General features: G+C 45.9%; 1 protein-coding gene across 1 annotated transcript in view; it reads left to right on the top strand.

Moving 5' to 3' along the window:
• Window positions 1-2,336: 2,336 nt before the first annotated feature.
• The window catches only part of LOC138528567 (neuronal acetylcholine receptor subunit alpha-10-like), a 444,635-nt gene continuing 422,874 nt past the window's right edge, over window positions 2,337-24,097 (top strand). Inside the window, exon 1 of the mRNA XM_069640336.1 lies at window positions 2,337-2,647. Within this exon, the coding sequence (XP_069496437.1) occupies window positions 2,581-2,647 (67 nt within the window). The 5' untranslated portion in view covers window positions 2,337-2,580. The remainder of the gene's footprint in view (window positions 2,648-24,097) is intronic.

Below are 24,097 nucleotides of genomic sequence, written 5' to 3'. Positions count from 1 at the left end.
AAAGGAGAGCTGGGGAGTAGAAATGACAAAAAGAGAGAGTGGGAGAACAAACATTATAGAAAAAAGATTTGGGAAGAGACAGAAAAAAGTAAGTGGTGTAAAAGAAGTATGAGAAAATGATGAGAAAAAGTATGAGAGACCCAGAGAACATTGTGCAGAGAAAAGAAATTGGGACCACCTGTGAGGAAAAAGAAAGCTGGAAGGGGAAAGTGGTAGTAGGGGCACAGAGATGAGAGAAAAGAAAGCTCAGGAACACAGATGGAAGAAAAGAGTGGGTCGAGGAGCATGTACGAGAAAAAAGAAAGCCAGGAGACAGGAGAGAAAAAAAAACTTTTGAAATAGAGGTGAAAGAAGAAAGAGCTGTGAACATAGGTTAGAGAAAAGATTGAGGGGGAGACCAGAGAGAAGAGAAATTAGAACATTGGGGAACAGAGACGAGAGGAAAGGAGAGAGTCGGGGAACAGAGACGAGAGGAAAGGAGAGAGTTGGGGAACAGAGATGAGAGGAAAGGAGAGAGTTAGGGAACATGGGTACGAGGAAGGGAATGGGGAACAGTGATGAGAGGAAAGGAGAGAGTTGGGGAACAAAGGTGAGAGGAAAGGAGAGAGTTGGGGAACAGAGATGAGGGGAAAGGAGAGAGTTGGGGAACATAGGTAGGAGGAAGGGAATGGGGAACAGTGATGAGAGGAAAGGAGAGCGTTGGGGACCATAGGTGAGAGGAAAGGAGAGAGTTGGGGAACAGAGATGAGGGGAAAGGAGAGAGTTGGGGAACAGAGATGAGGGGAAATGAGAGAGTTGGGGGACAGAGATGAGGGCAAAGGAGAGAGGTGGGGAACAGAGATGAGAGGAAGGGAGAGAGTTGGGGAACAGAGATGAGAGGAAAGGAGAGAGTTGGGGGACAGAGATGGGGGGAAAGGAGAGGGTTGGGGAGCAGAGACGAGAGGAAATGAGAGAGTTGGGTAACAGGTAGGAGGAAAGGAGAGAGTTGGGGAACAGAGATGAGAGGAAAGGAGAGGGTTGGGGAACAGAGACGAGAGGAAATGAGAGAGTTGGGGAACAGAGACGAGAAGAAATGAGAGAGTTGCGGTACATAGGCGAGAGGAAATTAGAGAGTTGGGAACATAGGTAGGAGGAAAGGAGAGAGTTGGGGAACAGAGACAAGAGGAATGGATAGAGTTGGTGAACAGAGACGATAGGAGAGGAGAGAGTTCGGGAACAGAGATGAGAGGAAATGAGAGAGTTGGGGAGCAGAGACGAGAGGAAATGAGAGAGTTGGGTAACAGGTAGGAGGAAAGGAGAGAGTTGGGGAACAGAGATGAGAGGAAATGAGAGGGTTGGGGAACAGAGATGAGAGGAAATGAGAGAGTTGGGGAACAGAGACGAGAAGACATGAGAGAGTTGGGGTACATAGGCGAGAGGAAATGAGAGCGTTGGGAACATAGGTGAGAGGAAAGGAGAGAGTTGGGGAACAGAGATGAGGGGAAAGGAGAGAGTTGGGGAACAGAGATGAGGGGAAAGGAGAGAGTTGGGGGACAGAGATGAGGGCAAAGGAGAGAGATGGGGAACAGAGATGAGAAGAAGGGAGAGAGTTTGGCAACAGAGATGAGACGAAAGGAGATAGTTTGGGAACAGAGATGAGGGGAAAGGAGAGAGTTGGGGGACAGAGATGAGGGCAAAGGAGAGAGATGGGGAACAGAGATGAGAAGAAGGGAGAGAGTTTGGGAACAGAGATGAGACGAAGGGAGAGAGTTTGGGAACAGAGATGAGACGAAAGGAGAGAGTTGGGTAACATAGGTAGGAGGAAAGGAAAGAGTTGGTGAACAGAAATGAGAGGACAGGAGAGAGTTGGGGAACAGCGACTAGAGGAAATGAGAGAGTTGGGGAACAGAGATGAGAAGAAGGGAGAGAGTTGGGGAACAGAGATGGGAGGAAAGGAGAGAGTTGGGGAGCATAATTGTTAGGAGATTGGTAATAAGTGAGAGAGAGCGAGAGAAAGAACGAACACAAATACGAAAAGAGAGCTGGGGAACGAGTGGTTGGGGAAAGAGGTCTGGGGAGCATATGTGAGGGGAAAGCCGGAGTTTGTGAAGAGAGAAGGGGGTGCGGGTGCTCGGCAACATATAGAGGTGCTGCTGGGACTCTGGTCCAAGAAATGAGAGATGGGGAGAGGGCTGTGGGAAAGGTGAGCGAGGGACTGTGTGGAAGAGAGGGGTCGATGCACGCGGGAAGCCACGAAAGGAGGCAGGGGAGGGAGAGGCTCCGGGTGAGTGATTGGGGAGGCCTGGAAGGGGCGGGGGAGGAGGGGTAGTGAGGTGCGGAGGCGGCAGCGCACGACTCCTGCAGTCCTTAGCGTGGCTTGGCTGCAGCTGGGTGCACATCCCCGCAGCACCCCGGATCCGCTGCAACCCGACGTGTCTCGGCACCCCGCCACCCCAGCAGCCCCTGGAGCCCGGCGGGTTGCATCCTGGCTGGGATGCATTCAGCACTCGCCCACCTGCGGACGCACTTGAGCGATCCCGAACCCGCAATCCCGGACTCGCATCCTGGACACATCTGAGGCCCCCCGAAGGACCCAGGAGCATGTGGCCCCAGACCCCCCGAGGGGCCCTGCCCTGCCTGCTGTTATGCTGCGCCAGTCTCTTGACAGGTACCCGCACTATGCCATACTGTCATTAATTATCCAAAACTTGGAAACACTCCAGGTTTGGGGAAAGTGTGTACTAAATCGGCATTGGAACTGTAACGATAGCCTGGCGGATTTTCGCGCCTGGTGCCGAATCTGTCACCTGCAGATCACAGATGCACGCCCAGCGAGATAGCTCAGAAGGTTAATGCACTGCAGCGGATGTCACGCTTTCTAATTCCACTCGGGTGATTTAGAGCGTAAACTGCATTTCTCGGGTTCGAGGCTCTATGAGCTGAACCCAGCCTCCGGACTTTCAGGGGGGGGGGGGGGTTTATGCGTGCAATAATAACCTATGTATTTCATGCACAATGCTGCAAAACTACGAGGACATCTTCGGGGAGGCCACGGCAAGAAGAGCCTTCTAACTCATTATTTGCACCAAAAACTCTTCCTTCATTCTTCAGTGTTTGAATTCCCTCTAGGGTGCATCTGGGGTCGTTTGATTTTTTGGGGCTAGAGTGGACGTACCAATTTCAAATCGATACGTATAATCAACCCGGTCCAATGCTTGTAATGTGCATTGCCCGCTCTCGCCATGGGTGTGTGTCTGAGCATTGGAGTGAAGGATACAAATATGCCCGTGTCTGTAGCGCTTACTGCAAATAGAATGATTTCTTGGCGCTCGCCTATTGTGCGGCATTGACACAATTATGGTGAGTTTGTGTGGTTCCACCGTGAAAGGCAGAAGTGTTGCAGACTGAGGGGGGAAGAGGGGAGGGGTTAAACCTGTAACGTGCAGGATACACACCACTCACAGCGGCAGGTGCTCAACCCACTGGGATATTTTACTGGACTGTAAACACTTATATAGCACCAGTTCCAGGAGAACACGTGATTGCACTGAGCCCTATGCAACAAGTCAGCACCATTAAACCAGGGCATTGCAAGATTCGGTTAGGGTTCCTCGAGACCCTGCAGAAGGTGTCTTCTGGAACCCAGTATCCAGGAAACGAGAAGCAGCGATCAGCTGTCTCCAGCCCCCGAGACTCCCATTCCAGCTCGGAAGCCGCCTTCTGTAGTCTTCTCTTACTTGCTTTCCCTTTAAGCACACTAAAGTGCGATTAACTGTAGATGCCTGCAGACGCATCCGGCCGGGAGTGTGCAATGGGTACCAGGGACGGTCTCTGGCATGTAGCTCAGGAGGGGCGAATTCTGCGATTAGCAATGGGAGGGATGCATGCAATTGCATGCTGTGTGAAAGGATGGCTACAAGCAGGTGGTCGCATCGCGCCGCGCATTCCTTTCACCGTGTTTCCTTTAGTCGTGAAAGCACAGCTGTAGAAGCCAGATAAGATGTTGCAATACCCCCATCGCTTTGCATGCTGGTAATTGTAGTCTTGCATTCAGAATAGGGAGCAAAAAAGCTACACTCATACTCTTTAGGCTCAACTTGCTACAGTAACGGTTAATATATTGTTTCAGGTCATCGCTATGAGAGAAATATTATTTTACACGTTTGATAAAGCCATCACTTGCCTGAATGCCTGCCATGACTTCACTCCTTCCCCTGCCAATAACCTTCAACCTTCCTTCAGAGGGGGCTTTATCCTGGCCCAGCTTTTTTGCCAAAAGCACATTGCATGCTGGGATGTGTAGGCCTATATCTACAAATACATATTTCGAACTACAAGGACCAGCATGATGGTGTCCAAAAAACCAAAGACTGTTTTCTCAGTTCTCATACAGCTCATCCTCACCGCTCCACCCAAGACCTTACCTTATAATTTCTCTGCTATTTGCCCTTACTATCTGATCTGGAATTATCGGTAAAGCTCTCCATTAATCCACTTGCAAGAAATTGGAATCTGTGATCTGCTGGCCACTCGCGGATCTCCGCAGCAGTCGCGTTAACAACGGAGCTTCATTACTGGATGAGCACCTTGGCTCTGCTGGTTGTACACAAGTATTTATATGATGTCCATTACCCTATAAGCAGTCTCATTGAGATTGGTACTTGTCACCTGCAGGCTACACGCAGTGCTCTGCAGCAGCGGCATTGACCCGCTGAGCTACCCCGCAGGTTTATCTCGGATGTCCTGAAGGAATCTTACCCGGGGCGCTCCAGGATCTTGCATCTCTGAATTAGTTGTAACCCAATCGGCTGTGCAGCGGCTCCGGTGAAATGCAGCCCGCGGGTAATTGCAAACGTTGTCGTGATCTGTAATCGCAGCGCGTGGGATGTCAACAGAGCGGCGTGCCAGGGAACCCGAGCCCGCGCAGGGCATTAAAGATTGAGCGGCACGACGGGGCGCGCGGCTCCCATTCAGCTTCCGCGAGCAAACACGTGTGAGACTGAGGGGCACCCCTAATTAGAGGGGGCTGAGGTGCAAAGTGACACGGCATCGCGGCGCATTTAGAGCCGCACGCGAATTTGCAGGGCTGGGGTGGTGTAGCTCAGTAGGTAAATACACCTACTACAGAGAGATTTGCTTAACTTTTGGGCACGGTGTACAACCACAGTGTTGATAGACAGCTGTCTAAGAAATGTAAGTAGCCTTCGGGTCACACGACCCTATTTCAGTAGGGTAGCTCAGTAGTTTAGCGCGCGTGCTGTGTGTGTGTATGCACACATGAGTGATTTTAAGCCCAGTAACATGGTTGCACGGATTACGCAGCTACTGCAGTGGTCTATGTAACCGGCGGGGATTTAGGCCCATTGAAATATTTTATTTGGCTAATCACACAGAGAGGGGACTTGGTTTTACGATGACTTTAACATGAGTGTTACTGATGACTTTAACATGAGTGTTATTGGTGGAATCGGACAGCTAGCAGCCCCGAAAGCCTCTCTGCTTGTCTTCCAAAGGAACATGCATTTCCAGCTGCAAGGTTGCTTTTTAGTGCATATTCCTCAGGTGGATCAAGGAAAAATACCTTTGATGCAGGGTGCACCCATTGTTCAGTTGATACATTTGTAAATCAGAAAAAAATGGACACATGTTTCGCAGCTCACTGGCAGCTTCTTCAGGAGGATTTATCGAGTGATCATTCTACCGTAGCAGGCCGTCTATGAAGATGTCAGTTTTATAATGTATTTAATGATCAGCACATAGCTCCTACATGAACGCATTATGGAAGCCAGAAGCAGTGAGACCCACTTCCCTTAGACCTTCTAGCTATTTGCTGATAGTTGCTTGAATTTTAAAATTGACACTCTCATACACAACCTCTTATGATAGAAAGATCGAGGCTCTGTAACATTCTCCTGAAGAAGCCGCCAAAGAGCAGCGAAACATGTGTCAATTTACAAATATCTAATTTGTCAACTTAATATGATTGGAAAACACTAGTAGATGAAATGGGTGTTCCCTGAATCAAAGTCATCTCTTCCTTGAACCAACTGAGGAATAGGTGCTAAAAATCAACCTTGCACATATGACATTATGTTATTGGGTCAATGCACCTGCGGCAGAGAGATTTGTGTAACATACGGATCATAAGACGCCAAGCCCAGTACAATAGCTCTGCGAGTTAATACACCTGCAGCAAGGCAGGAATCTGTTTCAGATGTGTTTGTTACCCACTAGCTAGTGTTTCCAATCCCAGTCGGATGTCTTAGCAGGATAATGCGCCTGCTGCAGTAAGTCCAACCTGCAAATCACAGTTTTCGAATCCCAGTGGGATACATTGATGTACTCTTTGTAGGTGTGTTTGGAACCAACAGGTTAAAGGTGCAAAGCTCAGTAGATGATCGGGTTAAGGCACTTATTGCAAAGATCTGTGTGCAACCCAGCGGTTCCTGGTCGCAGTCCCAGCAAGAACACTCTCTGCTATCATCACTCCACTGAGTGGTACTCATGTTTGTGAGCTTGAGGTGAGTAAAGGCAGAGTGAAGTCCAGGTGGTCCGTGTGTGGCTGGCAGGTTGCACACAGTTCTCTACAGATGGCGAAACAGCCACTGAGAACACCACCCCCGCACCTCCCCCCGGCCCCCTCTCCCCCCCCAGGGCTCCTGGACTATGGTTCATGCGCTTTGGTACACGGGTTTCCTCCCCATCGCCGTGTCTTTTGGGCAAGAGGGCCGCCTCAAGTGCATCCCGAGGACCAAAGCACAATCCAAAAACCGACTAAGTGGGGACTGCGGGCGCAGACGCCCATTCATTTCTTGGCCTCTCCACTGTCAGTGCCACTGCTCGGCTTCAACACAACACCTCCCAAAAAAGCTGCGCTTCTCTGTTTTAGCTTCCCCTTCGACATCAATAATTTCTATTAATGTATGGAGATAAAAGGGGGGGGCATTAGGGCCACGTTGGACATTTTATCAGTCGGGGATTACAGTCGTAAACACCTCTTCATTGAAAACACCGAAAGAAAGCCGACCTCTGTCACGGGCACTTGCGCGCCTCATTGTCTGAGCAGCCTTGCAATGGCTGGGCACAGCCTATGGCATCCCCTGGGGGTGGGGCGGGGTGGAGTGGTTGTTTCTGAACGAACGCTCTGCGCATTTTCCAGTGCAACCCGCAGTATTTAACGAACGACACGTGCGGCTCCGAGGCCGGGCTTCTGCAGTGAGAGGTGACTTTATGGCTGAAGAGAAACCGGGGCCAGAAAATGGCGCAGGCAGTCCGCGAACTACGCACAGCATGTGTGCTTCCAGGGTGCTTCCGTTTCTAGCCAACTTGGTGCCCAGGGCGAAACACTAGAATGTGCCCCCCTGACTGGCACACGTCACCCCAAACTACTCCGCTGTGTCACGCAACAGGACCCTCCTCAATATCAATAACTCCTCGCTAAGCAAATGCAGCTGGTTTCATTACTTTGTAATGCAAGTACTTTACAGAAGAATTCTAATGTGGAAACACAGCTGTTGCTGCCCAAGTAAATGGTTCTTCTGTCACTTGCTCTTAATGACGGCCTTCCCTGGATGCAGTTTCAAACTGCCTGCACTGGCACAGTGTGGTGTGACCAGCCTGTCACGGTCTGTGGGCCCACTGACCATGGCCCTGTTTTGCAGGCGTTCTGTTCGGACCACCTTACTTTGTAGTTCGCAAGGGGTAACACTAGACTAACCATATTAATTATTTTCCGATAGAAGGTTATCATTCCGAGGTGGATAGTCTGGTACAAACTACCCCTATGAGAGAAAGGGAGCAAATAGCACCAATGAGTGTTCCTGTCTGCTTTGCATTAAATCACAGAGCATTTCGGGAATATAACAATGACCAGAGATCTCTATACTTGATAAGCAAGTCTGTGATACAAGGGTTGTATGTGTGAATGAGTAAACAAATAACAGACACAAAGCTTGGTGCTCACATCCCTGTATCAGGTAATATTATCCCCATATATATGGTCGCCGTAAAAAGGTCGTGGTGATATTATATGGGTGACCATATATATAGGGATAGGGGCAGCAAAAAGAAAAAAAAAGGGTTTGGGGGTTGCGGGGGTGTCCCCCGCATGTTCCATGCAATAATGTCCCCACAAAAACGGCAATTTTTCGGCGATATTTTTGCATGGCGATATTTTTGAGGGGACATTATTACATGGAACCCACATCACTGTTCACAACACCCACCCTAACATTACAATGTTTGTAACCATGAACCATACATACACATTTGGACATCTTACGTTTTTGGATGTGGGGATACAATGGCTGCAACATCAGCCACTTAAATGGGGTAAAAGTGCTCTTTTGCTTCTGGTTTCTGGAGAATTTTAGATGAGGAGGGGCTGGGTCTCAGTCTGAGCATGCCCAGTCCCCAATACAGGAACATCTTTAGGGAATTATATCTATATGCCGGAACCCCATAAAGAGGGGAAAAGGTACAGAAAGGATTGCACCTCTTACAATCTTTAGCCTGACCAGTGATGAACTGGTGAAGCGTTTTAAACAAACCGGCTTCTGATACGTGGTATAGGGCCCACAGTTCCTCAGCCACTACCTCCTCACCACTGCGCATGCCTCAGGCGGTATTTGTGCAGAAAAGAGCAGGCCCGTGCTTTATTTCGCAGAGCTGGCATTAGCATCTCTTATTAGTGAGGGCCTGCGGCTAGTGGAAATCATGGTGTGGGAGTGTAGAAAGGGCGTTTGGCCTCGTGGATGTACAATTTGAGGCAACTTCTTTGATTACTTTATGTGTTTAAGTGGGGGCACAGTATGACACACTTGTTAGAGCTACATACACAAACAATTCCAGTGTGCTATTGTATGGACATGTGACCCCTCAGACAAAAACAGTCCTATGTGCTATTAAGTAGAGGAGCAGAACCTAGACACCTTAACAAACAGGGCAGCGCACAAATCATTGCTGCACACTTATCACGGCATTGATTTGCCACGGACTACGGTCTGCACAGTGACACAATGAACCCTGCTTTCCTAGTCAAGATGCCAGTCACACTGAGGAGCCATCTGGCAGTGGTTGGCGTGTTAAGAAAATTCAATGTTCTCTGCTGCTGAGCGGATGCATTTAGTCCATGTCCCTAAGCAGCCACTAGACCACTTAGGCAAGAACATGACAGTTAACTTTCTCACACATGCGCCATATGTAACTAAAAAGTAACATACCAAAAAAATATGTTTTGCTGTGTCAAAGACATGCAAATCAAGACCATAGTTTGAAACTTTTTCTGCATGGCACGTTGATTCTCTTGGAAGAATGTGTAGATTCATCAGCTGACTGATGCTTTGTGCTGGCCTTCAGAATAAAACTGCCCCATGTTCAGTTCTTATCATTGTGGTGTAAAAACAATGAGCCATCACTTATAAATTGCCCTCACCTTAAAGGCTCTGTCAACGCAAAGCTGGAGAGGGGGGGGGGTGCCAGAGCATCTTGGAGGCTGCGCTTGAAATATACATTCCTTTATTTGAAACAAAAGAATGTTTAACTATTACTGATGTGAGCTCAGAGGCAGTAGTCTGGGTGCGCCCCTTCCTGCACCCTCCCGCCCCCCAACCCTTACTGAGCTGCTTAAGCTTTGCTCTCCGGGTAGCTGACCCCTCCGCCCACCCCATGAAACAGGGCTGGTTCTATGAACACGTCTGTGAGGCTAGCTTGAGGGGTTGTGCGCCTGCTGCAAAGATCTGCAAAGAAGCTGCAGGTCACAGTTGAACTCGCCTGCAGAGGTTAATACGCTGAGCACCACTGGGATGGGGGTAACAGTGACAGCATTATCGGTGGCTGGTGTGTGTGTGTTATGTATTGTTGCTTGATTTTAACGATAGACAAATAAAGGCCATTTTAAGTCTCAGTATAAGCCTTCATGAGGACAGGCAAGCCCCTTTCTAATTTCACATATTGTGCTTACACAACAGTCTGGGCAGCTTCTAGAGAATATTGTGCCCAGGTCGAAAAGAGAGACTACAGCCTCCCCAGCCCCCCACGTGGCTCCTCTGCTGCTACCCCCACACCGCACTCCCTCTCCAAAATAATTAAATAATTGCTCTTTAAACAACCTTTTGATCCACTATCATTTAAAATTAATAAGTAGACAATGTATACAACAATATTAAAAACAGGAATTCATTTTCATTGTCCCATGTTTATTATTTGAATAAAGGGTACTCTCTTAGATGTTGCTGCCAGAAAAGCATCTATTGATGTGGTGTAATGCATTTTCCCAAAGATGTTTATTTTATTTTTATTTTATTTATTGTGTTTCTTGCACACCCAAACCCGGAGGTATCACGGCGTAGGTTGCTTAGAATACTTATCTGGTTACAAAGTAATCTTGCGCAACAGATAGAGGTCATACAGGATACAGTGGTGATGTGCATCTGGTTACAAAGTAATGTTACGCAACAGATAGAGGTCATACAGGATACAGTGGTGATGTGCATCTGGTTACAAAGTAATCTTGCGCAACAGATAGAGGTCATACAGGATACAGCGGTGATGTGCATCTGGTTACAAAGTAATGTTACGCAACAGATAGAGGTCATACAGGATACAGTGGTGATGTGCATCTGGTTACAAAGTAATGTTACGCAACAGATAGAGGTCATACAGGATACAGTGGTGATGTGCATCTGGTTACAAAGTAATGTTACGCAACAGATAGAGGTCATACAGGATACAGTGGTGATGTGCATCTGGTTACAAAGTAATCTTGCGCAACAGATAGAGGTCATACAGGATACAGCGGTGATGTGCATCTGGTTACAAAGTAATGTTACGCAACAGATAGAGGTCATACAGGATACAGTGGTGATGTGCATCTGGTTACAAAGTAATGTTACGCAACAGATAGAGGTCATACAGGATACAGTGGTGATGTGCATCTGGTTACAAAGTAATGTTACGCAACAGATAGAGGTCATACAGGATACAGTGGTGATGTGCATCTGGGTACAAAGTAATCTTGCGCAACAGATAGAGGTCATACAGGATACAGTGGTGATGTGCATCTGGTTACAAAGTAATGTTACGCAACAGATAGAGGTCATACAGGATACAGTGGTGATGTGCATCTGGTTACAAAGTAATGTTACGCAACAGATAGAGGTCATACAGGATACAGTGGTGATGTGCATCTGGTTACAAAGTAATCTTGCGCAACAGATAGAGGTCATACAGGATACAGCGGTGATGTGCATCTGGTTACAAAGTAATGTTACGCAACAGATAGAGGTCATACAGGATACAGTGGTGATGTGCATCTGGTTACAAAGTAATGTTACGCAACAGATAGAGGTCATACAGGATACAGTGGTGATGTGCATCTGGTTACAAAGTAATGTTACGCAACAGATAGAGGTCATACAGGATACAGTGGTGATGTGCATCTGGTTACAAAGTAATCTTGCGCAACAGATAGAGGTCATACAGGATACAGCGGTGATGTGCATCTGGTTACAAAGTAATGTTACGCAACAGATAGAGGTCATACAGGATACAGTGGTGATGTGCATCTGGTTACAAAGTAATGTTACGCAACAGATAGAGGTCATACAGGATACAGTGGTGATGTGCATCTGGTTACAAAGTAATGTTACGCAACAGATAGAGGTCATACAGGATACAGTGGTGATGTGCATCTGGGTACAAAGTAATCTTGCGCAACAGATAGAGGTCATACAGGATACAGTGGTGATGTGCATCTGGTTACAAAGTAATGTTACGCAACAGATAGAGGTCATACAGGATACAGTGGTGATGTGCATCTGGTTACAAAGTAATGTTACGCAACAGATAGAGGTCATACAGGATACAGTGGTGATGTGCATCTGGGTACAAAGTAATCTTGCGCAACAGATAGAGGTCATACAGGATACAGTGGTGATGTGCATCTGGTTACAAAGTAATCTTGCGCAACAGATAGAGGTCATACAGGATACAGTGGTGATGTGCATCTGGGTACAAAGTAATCTTGCGCAACAGATAGAGGTCATACAGGATACAGTGGTGATGTGCATCTGGGTACAAAGTAATCTTGCGCAACAGATAGAGGTCATACAGGATACAGTGGTGATGTGCATCTGGGTACAAAGTAATCTTGCGCAACAGATAGAGGTCATACAGGATACAGCGGTGATGTGCATCTGGTTACAAAGTAATCTTGCGCAACAGATAGAGGTCATACAGGATACAGCGGTGATGTGCATCTGGTTACAAAGTAATCTTGCGCAACAGATAGAGGTCATACAGGATACAGCGGTGATGTGCATCTGGTTACAAAGTAATCTTGCGCAACAGATAGAGGTCATACAGGATACAGTGGTGATGTGCATCTGGTTACAAAGTAATCTTGCGCAACAGATAGAGGTCATACAGGATACAGTGGTGATGTGCATCTGGTTACAAAGTAATCTTGCGCAACAGATAGAGGTCATACAGGATACAGTGGTGATGTGCATCTGGTTACAAAGTAATCTTGCGCAACAGATAGAGGTCATACAGGATACAGTGGTGATGTGCATCTGGTTACAAAGTAATCTTGCGCAACAGATAGAGGTCATACAGGATACAGCGGTGATGTGCATCTGGTTACAAAGTAATCTTGCGCAACAGATAGAGGTCATACAGTATACAGCGGTGATGTGCATCTGGTTACAAAGTAATCTTGCGCAACAGATAGAGGTCACACAGGATACAGCGGTGATGTGCATCTGGTTACAAAGTAATCTTGCGCAACAGATAGAGGTCACACAGGATACAGTGGTGATGTGCATCTGGTTACAAAGTAATCTTGCGCAACAGATAGAGGTCATACAGGATACAGCGGTGATATGCATCTGGTTACAAAGTAATCTTGCGCAACAGATAGAGGTCATACAGGATACAGTGGTGATGTGCATCTGGTTACAAAGTAATCTTGCGCAACAGATAGAGGTCATACAGGATACAGTGGTGATGTGCATCTAGTTACAAAGTACGAATTCCAACAGTTTGTGGACATTAAGGACATATTGGACGAACACCAATCAGGATTCCGCCCCAACCATGGGACGGAGTCGGCGTTGTTAGCAGTCCAGGATGAACTACTGGAAGCAGCAGATAGGGGAAGCAATTCAATATTGTTGATGTTCGACCTATCTGCCGCATTTGATACAATCAACCACAAGACTGTCCTTCAACGGATTAAGAACATCAGAAGGGCAGACAAAGTAGTGGTACACTGATTCGATTCCTTTTTACAGGATAGAACACAGCGGGTAACCCTGGGAGCATTTCTCTCAGAATTAATACAATTGAGGTGCGGAGTCCTTCAGGGGTCAGCACTTTCCCCACTGATCTTTAATTTATACATTCGACCACTATTTGACATCCTGAGGAGACACGGTCTAAGATTTCACTCATAAGCGGACGACACACTGATTTATGTGGAGACGGATAATCTGTCGGAGGCTTTCGAGACGATAGACCGTTGTATGCAAGATGTCAAAAAGTGTATGGCCTGCAACCAACTACAACTTAATGCAGGCAAAACAGAAATAATTCTGTTTAGATCGGAGAAGAAATATAGAGAGGAAGATACAAACTACAACCTGCAAATCCTGGGAGTGAATATCCCATTCTCAAGGAAAGTGAAAAATCTTGGATGCATTTGGCAGGAAAACCTGGCTAGTGAAGCCCAGACAGGGGCAAAAGTAAAGTCAGTATATTATTCTCTGCGAATCCTCAGAAATGTGCTCCCTTTTCTATCATCTCAGGATTACCCAGTAGTGGTGGGCGCCCTGGTTAACGCCCACCTTGACTACTGCAACAGTCTTTTGACAGAGATCCCTAGGAAACTAATGCTAAGATTGCAGAGGGCCCAGAATGCGGCCATCAGGATAATAGCTCACTTGGGCAAAAGAGATCATGTCTCCACAGCCAGGAAAACGCTACACTGGCTGATGGTGGAAGATCGCATCAAATTTAAGGTGGCATGTCTGGTGTACAAGTGCTATCACAAACTTGCACCTCGATATTTGAACACCAGAATTCAACACTATTATCCAACCAGAGTCCTTTGTTTAGAAGATAAATTGCTGCTATGTGTCCCAAGGACAAAATGCATCTCAAAAGGAGACAGAAGGTTCTCTGTATTTGGGCCTAAGCTCTGGAATCAGCTGCCCCTTAGCATCCGATCTTGTACTACCCTGGCAAGATTCAGAAAGGAATTAAAAACCTTCCTGTTTAAATGATCCTATTCCTTTAGGGTTGTTGCTACTTCGAACTCTCCACAGTGATTGGTCCAACTTTTAGTTAACATCTGCGCCTGAATGCAGTTATCTGCCTGGTGCGCTCAAGAAATAAATCAAAAACAAAATCAAAATCAATCTTACGCAACAGATAGAGGTCATACAGGATACAGCGGTGATTTGCATCTGTTCACAAAGTAATGTTACGCAACAGATAGAGGTCACATAGGATACAGTGGTGATGTGCATCTGTTCACAAAGTAATGTTACGCAACAGATAGAGGTCACATAGGATACAGCGCTGATGTGCATCTGTTCACAAAGTAATGTTACGCAACAGATAGAGGTCGCACAGGATACAGTGGTGATGTGCATCTGGTTACAAAGTAATGTTACACAACAGATAGAGGTCACATAGGATACAGCGGTGATGTGCATATGTTCACAAAGTAATGTTACACAACAGATAGAGGTCACATAGGGTAAGTGGTGATGTGCATCTGTTCACAAAGTAATGTTACGCAACAGATAGAGGTCACACAGGATACAGTGGTGATGCGCATCTGTTCACAAAGTAATGTTACGCAACAGATAGAGGTCACACAGGATACAGGGGTGATGTGCATCTGGTTACAAAGTAATGTTACACAACAGATAGAGGTCACATAGGATAAGTGGTGATGTGCATCTGTTCACAAAGTAATGTTACGCAACAGATAGAGGTCACACAGGATACAGTGGTGATGTGCATCTGTTCACAAAGTAATGTTACGCAACAGATAGAGGTCACACAGGATACAGTGGTGATGTGCATCTGGTTACAAAGTAATGTTACGCAACAGATAGAGGTCACATAGGATAAGTGGTGATGTGCATCTGTTCACAAAGTAATGTTACGCAACAGATAGAGGTCACACACGATACAGTGGTGATGTGCATCTGGTTACAAAGTAATGTTACGCAACAGATAGAGGTCATACAGGATACAGCGGTGATGTGCATCTGTTCACAAAGTAATGTTACGCAACAGATAGAGGTCACATAGGATACAGCGGTGATGTGCATCTGTTCACAAAGTAATGTTACGCAACAGATAGAGGTCACATAGGATACAGCGGTGATGTGCATCTGTTCACAAAGTAATGTTACGCAACAGATAGAGGTCACACAGGATACAGTGGTGATGTGCATCTGGTTACAAAGTAATGTTACGCAACAGATAGAGGTCACATAGGATACAGCGGTGATGTGCATCTGTTCACAAAGTAACGTTACGCAACAGATAGAGGTCACATAGGATACAGCGGTGATGTGCATCTGTTCACAAAGTAATGTTACGCAACAGATAGAGGTCACATAGGATACAGCGGTGATGTGCATCTGTTCACAAAGTAATGTTACGCAACAGATAGAGGTCACACAGGATACAGTGGTGATGTGCATCTGGTTACAAAGTAATGTTACACAACAGATAGAGGTCACATAGGATACAGCGGTGATGTGCATCTGTTCACAAAGTAATGTTACGCAACAGATAGAGGTCACACAGGATACAGTGGTGATGTGCATCTGGTTACAAAGTAATGTTACGCAACAGATAGAGGTCACATAGGATACAGCGGTGATGTGCATCTGTTCACAAAGTAATGTTACGCAACAGATAGAGGTCACACAGGATACAGTGGTGATGTGCATCTGGTTACAAAGTAATGTTACGCAACAGATAGAGGTCATACAGGATACAGCGGTGATGTGCATCTGTTCACAAAGTAATGTTACGCAACAGATAGAGGTCACATAGGATACAGCGGTGATGTGCATCTGTTCACAAAGTAATGTTACGCAACAGATAGAGGTCACATAGGATACAGCGGTGATGTGCATCTGTTCACAAAGTAATGTTACGCAACAGATAGAGGTCACACAGGATAAAGTGGTGATGTGCATCTGGTTACAAAGTAATGTTACACAACAGATAGAGGTCACATAGGATACAGCGGTGATGTGCATCTGTTCACAAAGTAATGTTACACAACAGATAGAGGTCACATAGGGTAAGTGGTGATGTGCATCTGTTCACAAAGTAATGTTACGCAACAGATAGAGGTCACACAGGATACAGTGGTGATGCGCATCTGTTCACAAAGTAATGTTACGCAACAGATAGAGGTCACACAGGATACAGGGGTGATGTGCATCTGGTTACAAAGTAATGTTACACAACAGATAGAGGTCACATAGGATAAGTGGTGATGTGCATCTGTTCACAAAGTAATGTTACGCAACAGATAGAGGTCACACAGGATACAGTGGTGATGTGCATCTGTTCACAAAGTAATGTTACGCAACAGATAGAGGTCACACAGGATACAATGGTGATGTGCATCTGGTTACAAAGTAATGTTACGCAACAGATAGAGGTCACATAGGATAAGTGGTGATGTGCATCTGTTCACAAAGTAATGTTACGCAACAGATAGAGGTCACACACGATACAGTGGTGATGTGCATCTGGTTACAAAGTAATGTTACGCAACAGATAGAGGTCATACAGGATACAGCAGTGATGTGCATCTGTTCACAAAGTAATGTTACACAACAGATAGAGGTCACATAGGATACAGCGGTGATGTGCATCTGTTCACAAAGTAATGTTGCACAACAGATAGAGGTCACATAGGATAAGTGGTGATGTGCATCTGTTCACAAAGTTATGTTACGCAACAGATAGAGGTCACACAGGATATAGTGGTGATGTGCATCTGTTCACAAAGTAATGTTACACAACAGATAGAGGTCACATAGGATACAGCAGTGATGTGCATCTGTTCACAAAGTTATGTTACGCAACAAATAGAGGTCACATAGGATACAGCGGTGATGTGCATCTGTTCACAAAGTAATGTTACACAACAGATAGAGGTCACATAGGATAAGTGGTGATGTGCATCTGTTCACAAAGTAATGTTACGCAACAGATAGAGGTCACACAGGATACAGTGGTGATGTGCATCTGTTCACAAAGTAATGTTACGCAACAAATAGAGGTCACATAGGATACAGCGGTGATGTGCATCTGTTCACAAAGTAATGTTACACAACAGATAGAGGTCACATAGGATAAGTGGTGATGTGCATCTGTTCACAAAGTAATGTTACGCAACAGATAGAGGTCACACAGGATACAGTGGTGATGTGCATCTGTTCACAAAGTAATGTTACGCAACAGATAGAGGTCACACAGGATACAGTGGTGATGTGCATCTGTTCACAAAGTAATGTTACGCAACAGATAGAGGTCACATAGGATAAGTGGTGATGTGCATCTGTTCACAAAGTAATGTTACGCAACAGATAGAGGTCACACAGGATACAGTGGTGATGTGCATCTGGTTACAAAGCAATGTTACACAACAGATAGAGGTCATACAGGATACAGCGGTGATGTACATCTGGTTACAAAGTAATGTTATGCAACAGATAGAGGTCATACAGAATACAGTGGTGATGTGAATCAAAATAATGTTACACAACAGATAGAGGTCACACAGGATACAGTGGTGATGTGCATCTGTTCACAAAGTAATGTTACGCAACAGATAGAGGTCACACAGGATACAGTGGTGATGTGCATCTGGTTACTCAATAATGTTACGCAACAGATAGAGGTCATACAGGATACAGTGGTGATGTGCATCTGGTTACAAAGTAATGTTACGCAACAGATAGAGGTCATACAGGATACAGTGATGATGTGCATCTGGGTACAAAGTAATGTTACGGAACAGATAGAGGTCACACAGGATACAGTGGTGATGTGCATCTGGTTACAAAGTAATGTTATGCAACAGATAGAGGTCATACAGGATACAGTGGTGATGTGCATCTGGTTACAAAGTAATGTTACGCAACAGATACAGGTCACATAGGATACAGTGGTGATATGCATCTGTTCACAAAGTAATGTTACGCAACAGATAGAGGTAATACAGGATACAGTGGTGATATGCATCTGGTTACAAAGTAATCTTATGCAACAGATAGAGGTCATACAGGATACAGTGGTGATATGTTACGTAACAGATAGAGGTCACATAGGATACAGCGGTGATGTGCATCTCGTTACAAAGTAATGTTACGCAACAGATAGAGGTCACAGAGGATACAGTGGTGATATGCATCTGTTCACAAAGTAATCTTGCGCAACAGATAGAGGTCATACAGGATACAGTGGTGATATGTTACGCAACAGATAGAGGTCACACAGGATACAGTGGTGATGTGCATCTGTTCACAAAGTAATGTTACGCAACAGATAGAGGTCACACAGGATACAGTGGTGATGTGCATCTGGTTACAAAGTAATGTTACGCAACAGATAGAGGTCACACAGGAACAGTGGTGATGTGCATCTGTTCACAAAGTAATGTTACGCAACAGATAGAGGTCACACAGGATACAGTGGTGATATGCATCTAGTTACAAAGTAATGTTACCAACAGATAGAGGTCATACAGGACATAGTGGTGATGTGCATCTGGTTACAAAGTAATGTTACGCAACAGATAGAGGTCACACAGGATACAGTGGTGATATGCATCTGGTTATAAAGTAATGTTACGCAACAGATATAGGTCACACAGGATACAGTGGTGATATGCATCTGGTTACAAAGTAATGTTACGCAACAGATAGAGGTCACACAAGATACAGTGGTGATGTGCATCTGTTCACAAAGTAATGTTACGCCTCAGATAGAGGTCATACAGGATACAGTGGTGATATGTTTTCGCAACAGATAGAGATCACATAGGATACAGTGGTGATGTGCATCTGTTCACAAAGTAATGTTACGCAACAGATAGAGGTCACATAGGATACAGTGGTGATGTGCATCTGTTCACAAAGTAATGTTAAGCAACAGATATAGGTCACACAGGATACAGTGGTGATATGCATCTGGTTACAAAGTAATGTTACGCAACAGATAGAGGTCACACAGGATACAGTGGTGATGTGCATCTGTTCACAAAGTAATGTTACGCAACAGATATAGGTCACACGGGATACAGTGGTGATATGCATCTGGTTACAAAGTAATGTTACGCAACAGATAGAGGTCACACAGGATACAGTGGTGATGTGCATCTGTTCACAAAGTAATGTTACGCAACAGATAGAGGTCATACAGGATACAGTGGTGATATGTTTCGCAACAGATAGAGGTCACATAGGATACAGTGGTGATGTGCATCTGTTCACAAAGTAATGTTACGCAACAGATTGAGGTCACATAGGATACAGTGGTGATGTGCATCTGTTCACAAAGTAATGTTACGCAACAGATAGAGGTCATACAGGATACAGTGGTGATATGTTTCGCAACAGATAGAGGTCACATAGGATACAGTGGTGATGTGCATCTCTTTACAAAGTAATCTTACGCAACAGATAGAGGTCATACAGGATACAGCGATGATATGCATCTGGTTACAAAGTAATGTTACGCAACAGATAGAGGTCATACAGGATACAGCGGTGATATGCATCTCTTTACAAAGTAATCTTACGCAACAGATAGAGGTCATACAGGATACAGTGGTGATGTGCATCTATTTACAAAGTAATGTTACGCAACAGATAGAGGTCATACAGGACAAGCTGGTGATGTGCATCTGGTTACAAAGTAATGTTACGCAACAAATAGAGGTCATACAGGATACAGTGGTTATGTGCATCTGGTTACAAAGTAATGTTACGCAACAGATAGAGGTCATACAGGACAAGGTGGTGATGTGCATCTGGTTACAAAGTAATGTTACACAACAGATAGAGGTCACGCAGGATACAGTGGTGATGTGCATCTGTTCACAAAGTAATGTTACGCAACAGATAGAGGTCATACAGGATACAGCGGTGATATGCATCTCTTTACAAAGAATTCTTACGCAACAGATAGAGGTAATACAGGATACAGTGGTGATGTGCATCTATTTACAAAGTAATGTTACGCAACAGATAGAGGTCATACAGGACAAGGTGGTGATGTGTATCTGGTTACAAAGTAATGTTACACAACAGATAGAGGTCACGCAGGATACAGTGGTGATGTGCATCTGTTTACAAAGTAATGTTACGCAACAGATAGAGGTCATACAGGACAAGGTGGTGATGTGCATCTGGTTACAAAGTAATGTTACGCAACAAATAGAGGTCATACATGATACAGCGGTGATACGCATCTGGTTACAAAGTAATGTTACTGGATACAGTAGTGAAAAGCATACACAGAGTGCACATTGTCAAGCTGGCCAAAACAGTGGTGTCATGTTTGAGAGCCTAAATAAATGTGTTAACTAGCTATGTATTGATGAGCCTCTTAAAACGCTGTTGCGAGGGCTCGTTTCTAATATGCATGGGCAGGGTATTCCAGATTTTAGGTGCTGCTAATGGGAAGCTGGAAACTTCCGCCATGTTCGCTCTCCATTGAAAGTGTAGGTTGCGTGCTAACGTATCCTGGCAGAGCCTATCCAATGATGGTGACTTGGGGATGTGATTGTAACCCTAGGAAGATTGTGCGGCTACACGACCATGCAATCTCAATATCTACGGTAGCAACAAAGAACACATTCTCACTATACCCAAGCCACAGCTGTTGGCTTTGGTGATGCTTGTTTGATACCTCTGAACTACGTTTTTCCACAGTAAACAACACACACGCTCGACGTGGTTCCAGGACACATACAACACCAAACAAAGGAAGCAGTCCCCTTGAGCGCAGTCCCCTTAGCCTTTAAACCTCATATTTTCCAACTGTTGGCCCTTTGCTAAGTGCAGGAATAAACACAGCAGGTGACGATATGGCTTTTCCCCTTCTACTTACTCAAACCTTTGTTTCCCATCCTAGTAAACAGGTGAATTCATGCCATCTCAGCACATCTTCTCCAGCCCCGGGCTTTCATGGAACAACAGATCAATGAGTTCTGGGAGTCTTTTTTTGTTTCAACTGATTAACAAACAAGAAAACAATGAGTTTATAAAGACGCCCGAGTGGTGCTCAGATGACATCGATCCAGCATTTGATCGCCCAAAAATATGCAGCAAACGAGAAAATCTGCCTAGCCACCTGCTACAAAACCATACATGAACCCCAATTCCTCCCGTCCGTCTTTCAACCCTGCCCGCCTACCTCCTACTGCTGCTAGCAGTCTCTGGCCCTTTTGGTTAAGCTGGGAAAAACTCTGTCAGGTCACCATTAGCCTCGAACCCTTCCTTCTGGCATGCCATTGCTATGGAGAATTTATCACACTGTGGTGGATTGTGGGTCAGTTTGAGGATGCTTTGGTTTTACAGAGACATGCTAATTTGGGAGGTGGGACTCATCTTAAAACAGTGAGCAACGTATATACAGTGGCTGCACAATGATAGGTTATTTATAACGCGCTTAATACCCAGAGGTTTCTCAGCGCGGAACCGGGGATCGAACCTGTGGTGCTCTGTGTCGTCTTGCTTCCAAGACGAGCGCGTTGCCGCTGAGCTATCCTCCGGTAACGTGCGTGTGGATGATCTGGGCAGAGCAGGCTATTGTCGCCTGCCTGAATCCTCACAGTGCTAATGAAAGGCTCACCTCTCTCGCAGGTGGGAGACTTTACACACCACCTCTGCTGCCCCCCTCCCCTATCTGTGCCCTAGCCCGTTGCCCAGTTTGCCGGTCTCTAGAAACGGCTCTGCTTGGACCCCCACATGGCTATAGTCTGACGCCGTGACAGTGTGCGCTGAGAAAGCAGCAGGGTGCAGGCAGACATCTTACTGGGGAACAGTCCGTGGCCACCGCATCATCTGGCTCGGCGCTTGGGAATATGTGCCAGAAAGCCAGGACCCTCAGGGCACCCTCTGCAGCCCCTCCCCCTGCCCCAATGCCTGAGGTAGAGGAAATATGCGCACAAGCAGGGACGGGCAATTCGTAGGCCATTTGTTATACGCCCAAACCCAGGGGTATCACGGCTTAGATTGCAGTAAAGCTTGATGGAGCAGGGATTGATTTGGAAATCCTGGGAAATTACTTTTTAAAGATGTTTCTTCATTATTAGAAGTGCCTATTCTAATATGTAAATGTTTAAGTCATTGGAGTTGTGATGGAACGTTTTCGACTGAAAAGTAGGACACAGTTCCAGTTACCTACCGCATTTCTTATTAGGCGATGAAAGCGAGCAACAATACAACTCCCCATCTGAAGGATAGTTCACAGCTATGATATCTGCTGGTTTGATACTAAAAAAAAAAGTCCCTTTTTATATGGATATTCAAAGTTCCTTAACACAATGCATAGCCACAAACTGGAAGTTTGTGTGAAAGGATCTCAGATACACTGCTTTACCAAAGTGTGTGCTCCTTGGCACATCATTTAATCTCGCAGGACATTTCCTGCAAACAGGGTGTTCCTAAAAGGGACCTGTTCCCGAGGTGCCACGCCAAAACGGCCGGCGCCGAAAGCGCTTTGTAATCTTGGTGAGTACATGCACTTCTTTTTTCCATTTAACGCACTGCTCATCTGTCAACGATCACTCGCTCGATATGTCTTTTTGGCCACCCCCAAACCCTCCTCGCTCTACATGTTTCGCACCTCTTTCTTTCGCTGTCCATGGCCCCCTGTTCCGTGGCCTCCTTGCACTGCGCTTTCTTACACTCTACAGCGCTCTCTCCCTCTTGCTCTCCACTCTTTCTTCAGCCAGGGGACCACTCCAGTGGTGATAGTGCGCGGTACAAGTGCCCGTTAACATTTACGTGAACATTATTCCACTCTCCCTTCTCTTTGTTTATCCTTCACGACCCTGCACTCTTCCTCCCCCTATTTCTATCATATGTGAAATAGTTTCATGGTCTCCCCTCTTTATCTTTACACCCCTTTCTTTATTTCCTCCTTTCTTTTCTTTCATTCTCCCATTTTCATTTGCTTTTTCCCATTTTCATGTTCTTTGCATTTCCTTTTCTAACCTCATCCTTTCGATTTTCATCCCCTCTTTCTCTCACTAACCTCCCCTTTCCCCTCAGGCCTCTGTCTCCTCCCATCAGCCCCTTCTCTTCTCCCACCTCCCCTTCTCACGTGCTCTTTCTTTTTTTAAGTCTTATTTGAGTTTTCTTGCCATTATATGCCCCATTTGGCTTTTAGCACCTTCTCGGCCCCGCCTCCCCCCTCCAGCCCCTATCCTTGGCAAGTCTCTCCATGGGGGCCCACTGGTTTCCCGATCCAATGCTAAGGGACATTTAAAGTCACAAGGGGTGCTAATGTTTGGAAGGGTGGATGAATAAAGTCTATTCTGCCTGCATGAGGGTTTGGGGGGTGTTGTGTTAGTCTGTCAATTAGGTAAACACATCAATGTGAGCACTGAGCCACACCTGTCTTTGCATTGTCCCTTCTCACTCTGCGCCCTGGGCAGCTGCTCGGTTCGCCCAGCCCTTGGAATGACCCTTCCTACAGCAGTCACCACACCCTGGAATTAGCAAGCACGACAGGGCCAGGGGAGGCGAAATATGAAAATGGGACTGCTACATGTGCCCGTGGGTCATTATCGCCCGTCATTGCCTAAGTAGCCGTCAAGCAGGGATACAAGCAATGCAAACGGTGAATGCAAACGAGAGTTGGCGTAGGTGGATGGCACCAGGGCTTGTGGAAGCCCTTGAACTGTAGGAAATGGGAGTTTGGCTGGTGGCCCTGAAGTGATGTACTGTTGAAACCCCTCCCCCTCCTTAGGGAGGGCCTGAGGTATTCCCTGATGAGTTCTCTAAAGCGACATCTCCCCAGACTGGAAGCTTCTAGTGTACCCCAATCAGTATCAGTG

Source organism: Ambystoma mexicanum, chromosome 7q (assembly GCF_040938575.1).
Source record: "Ambystoma mexicanum isolate Mex_15411 chromosome 7q, UKY_AmexF1_1, whole genome shotgun sequence".
Taxonomy (NCBI): domain Eukaryota; kingdom Metazoa; phylum Chordata; class Amphibia; order Caudata; family Ambystomatidae; genus Ambystoma; species Ambystoma mexicanum.
Note: the sequence above shows the minus strand (reverse complement) of the source record. Positions and strands in the feature narration are given on the sequence as shown.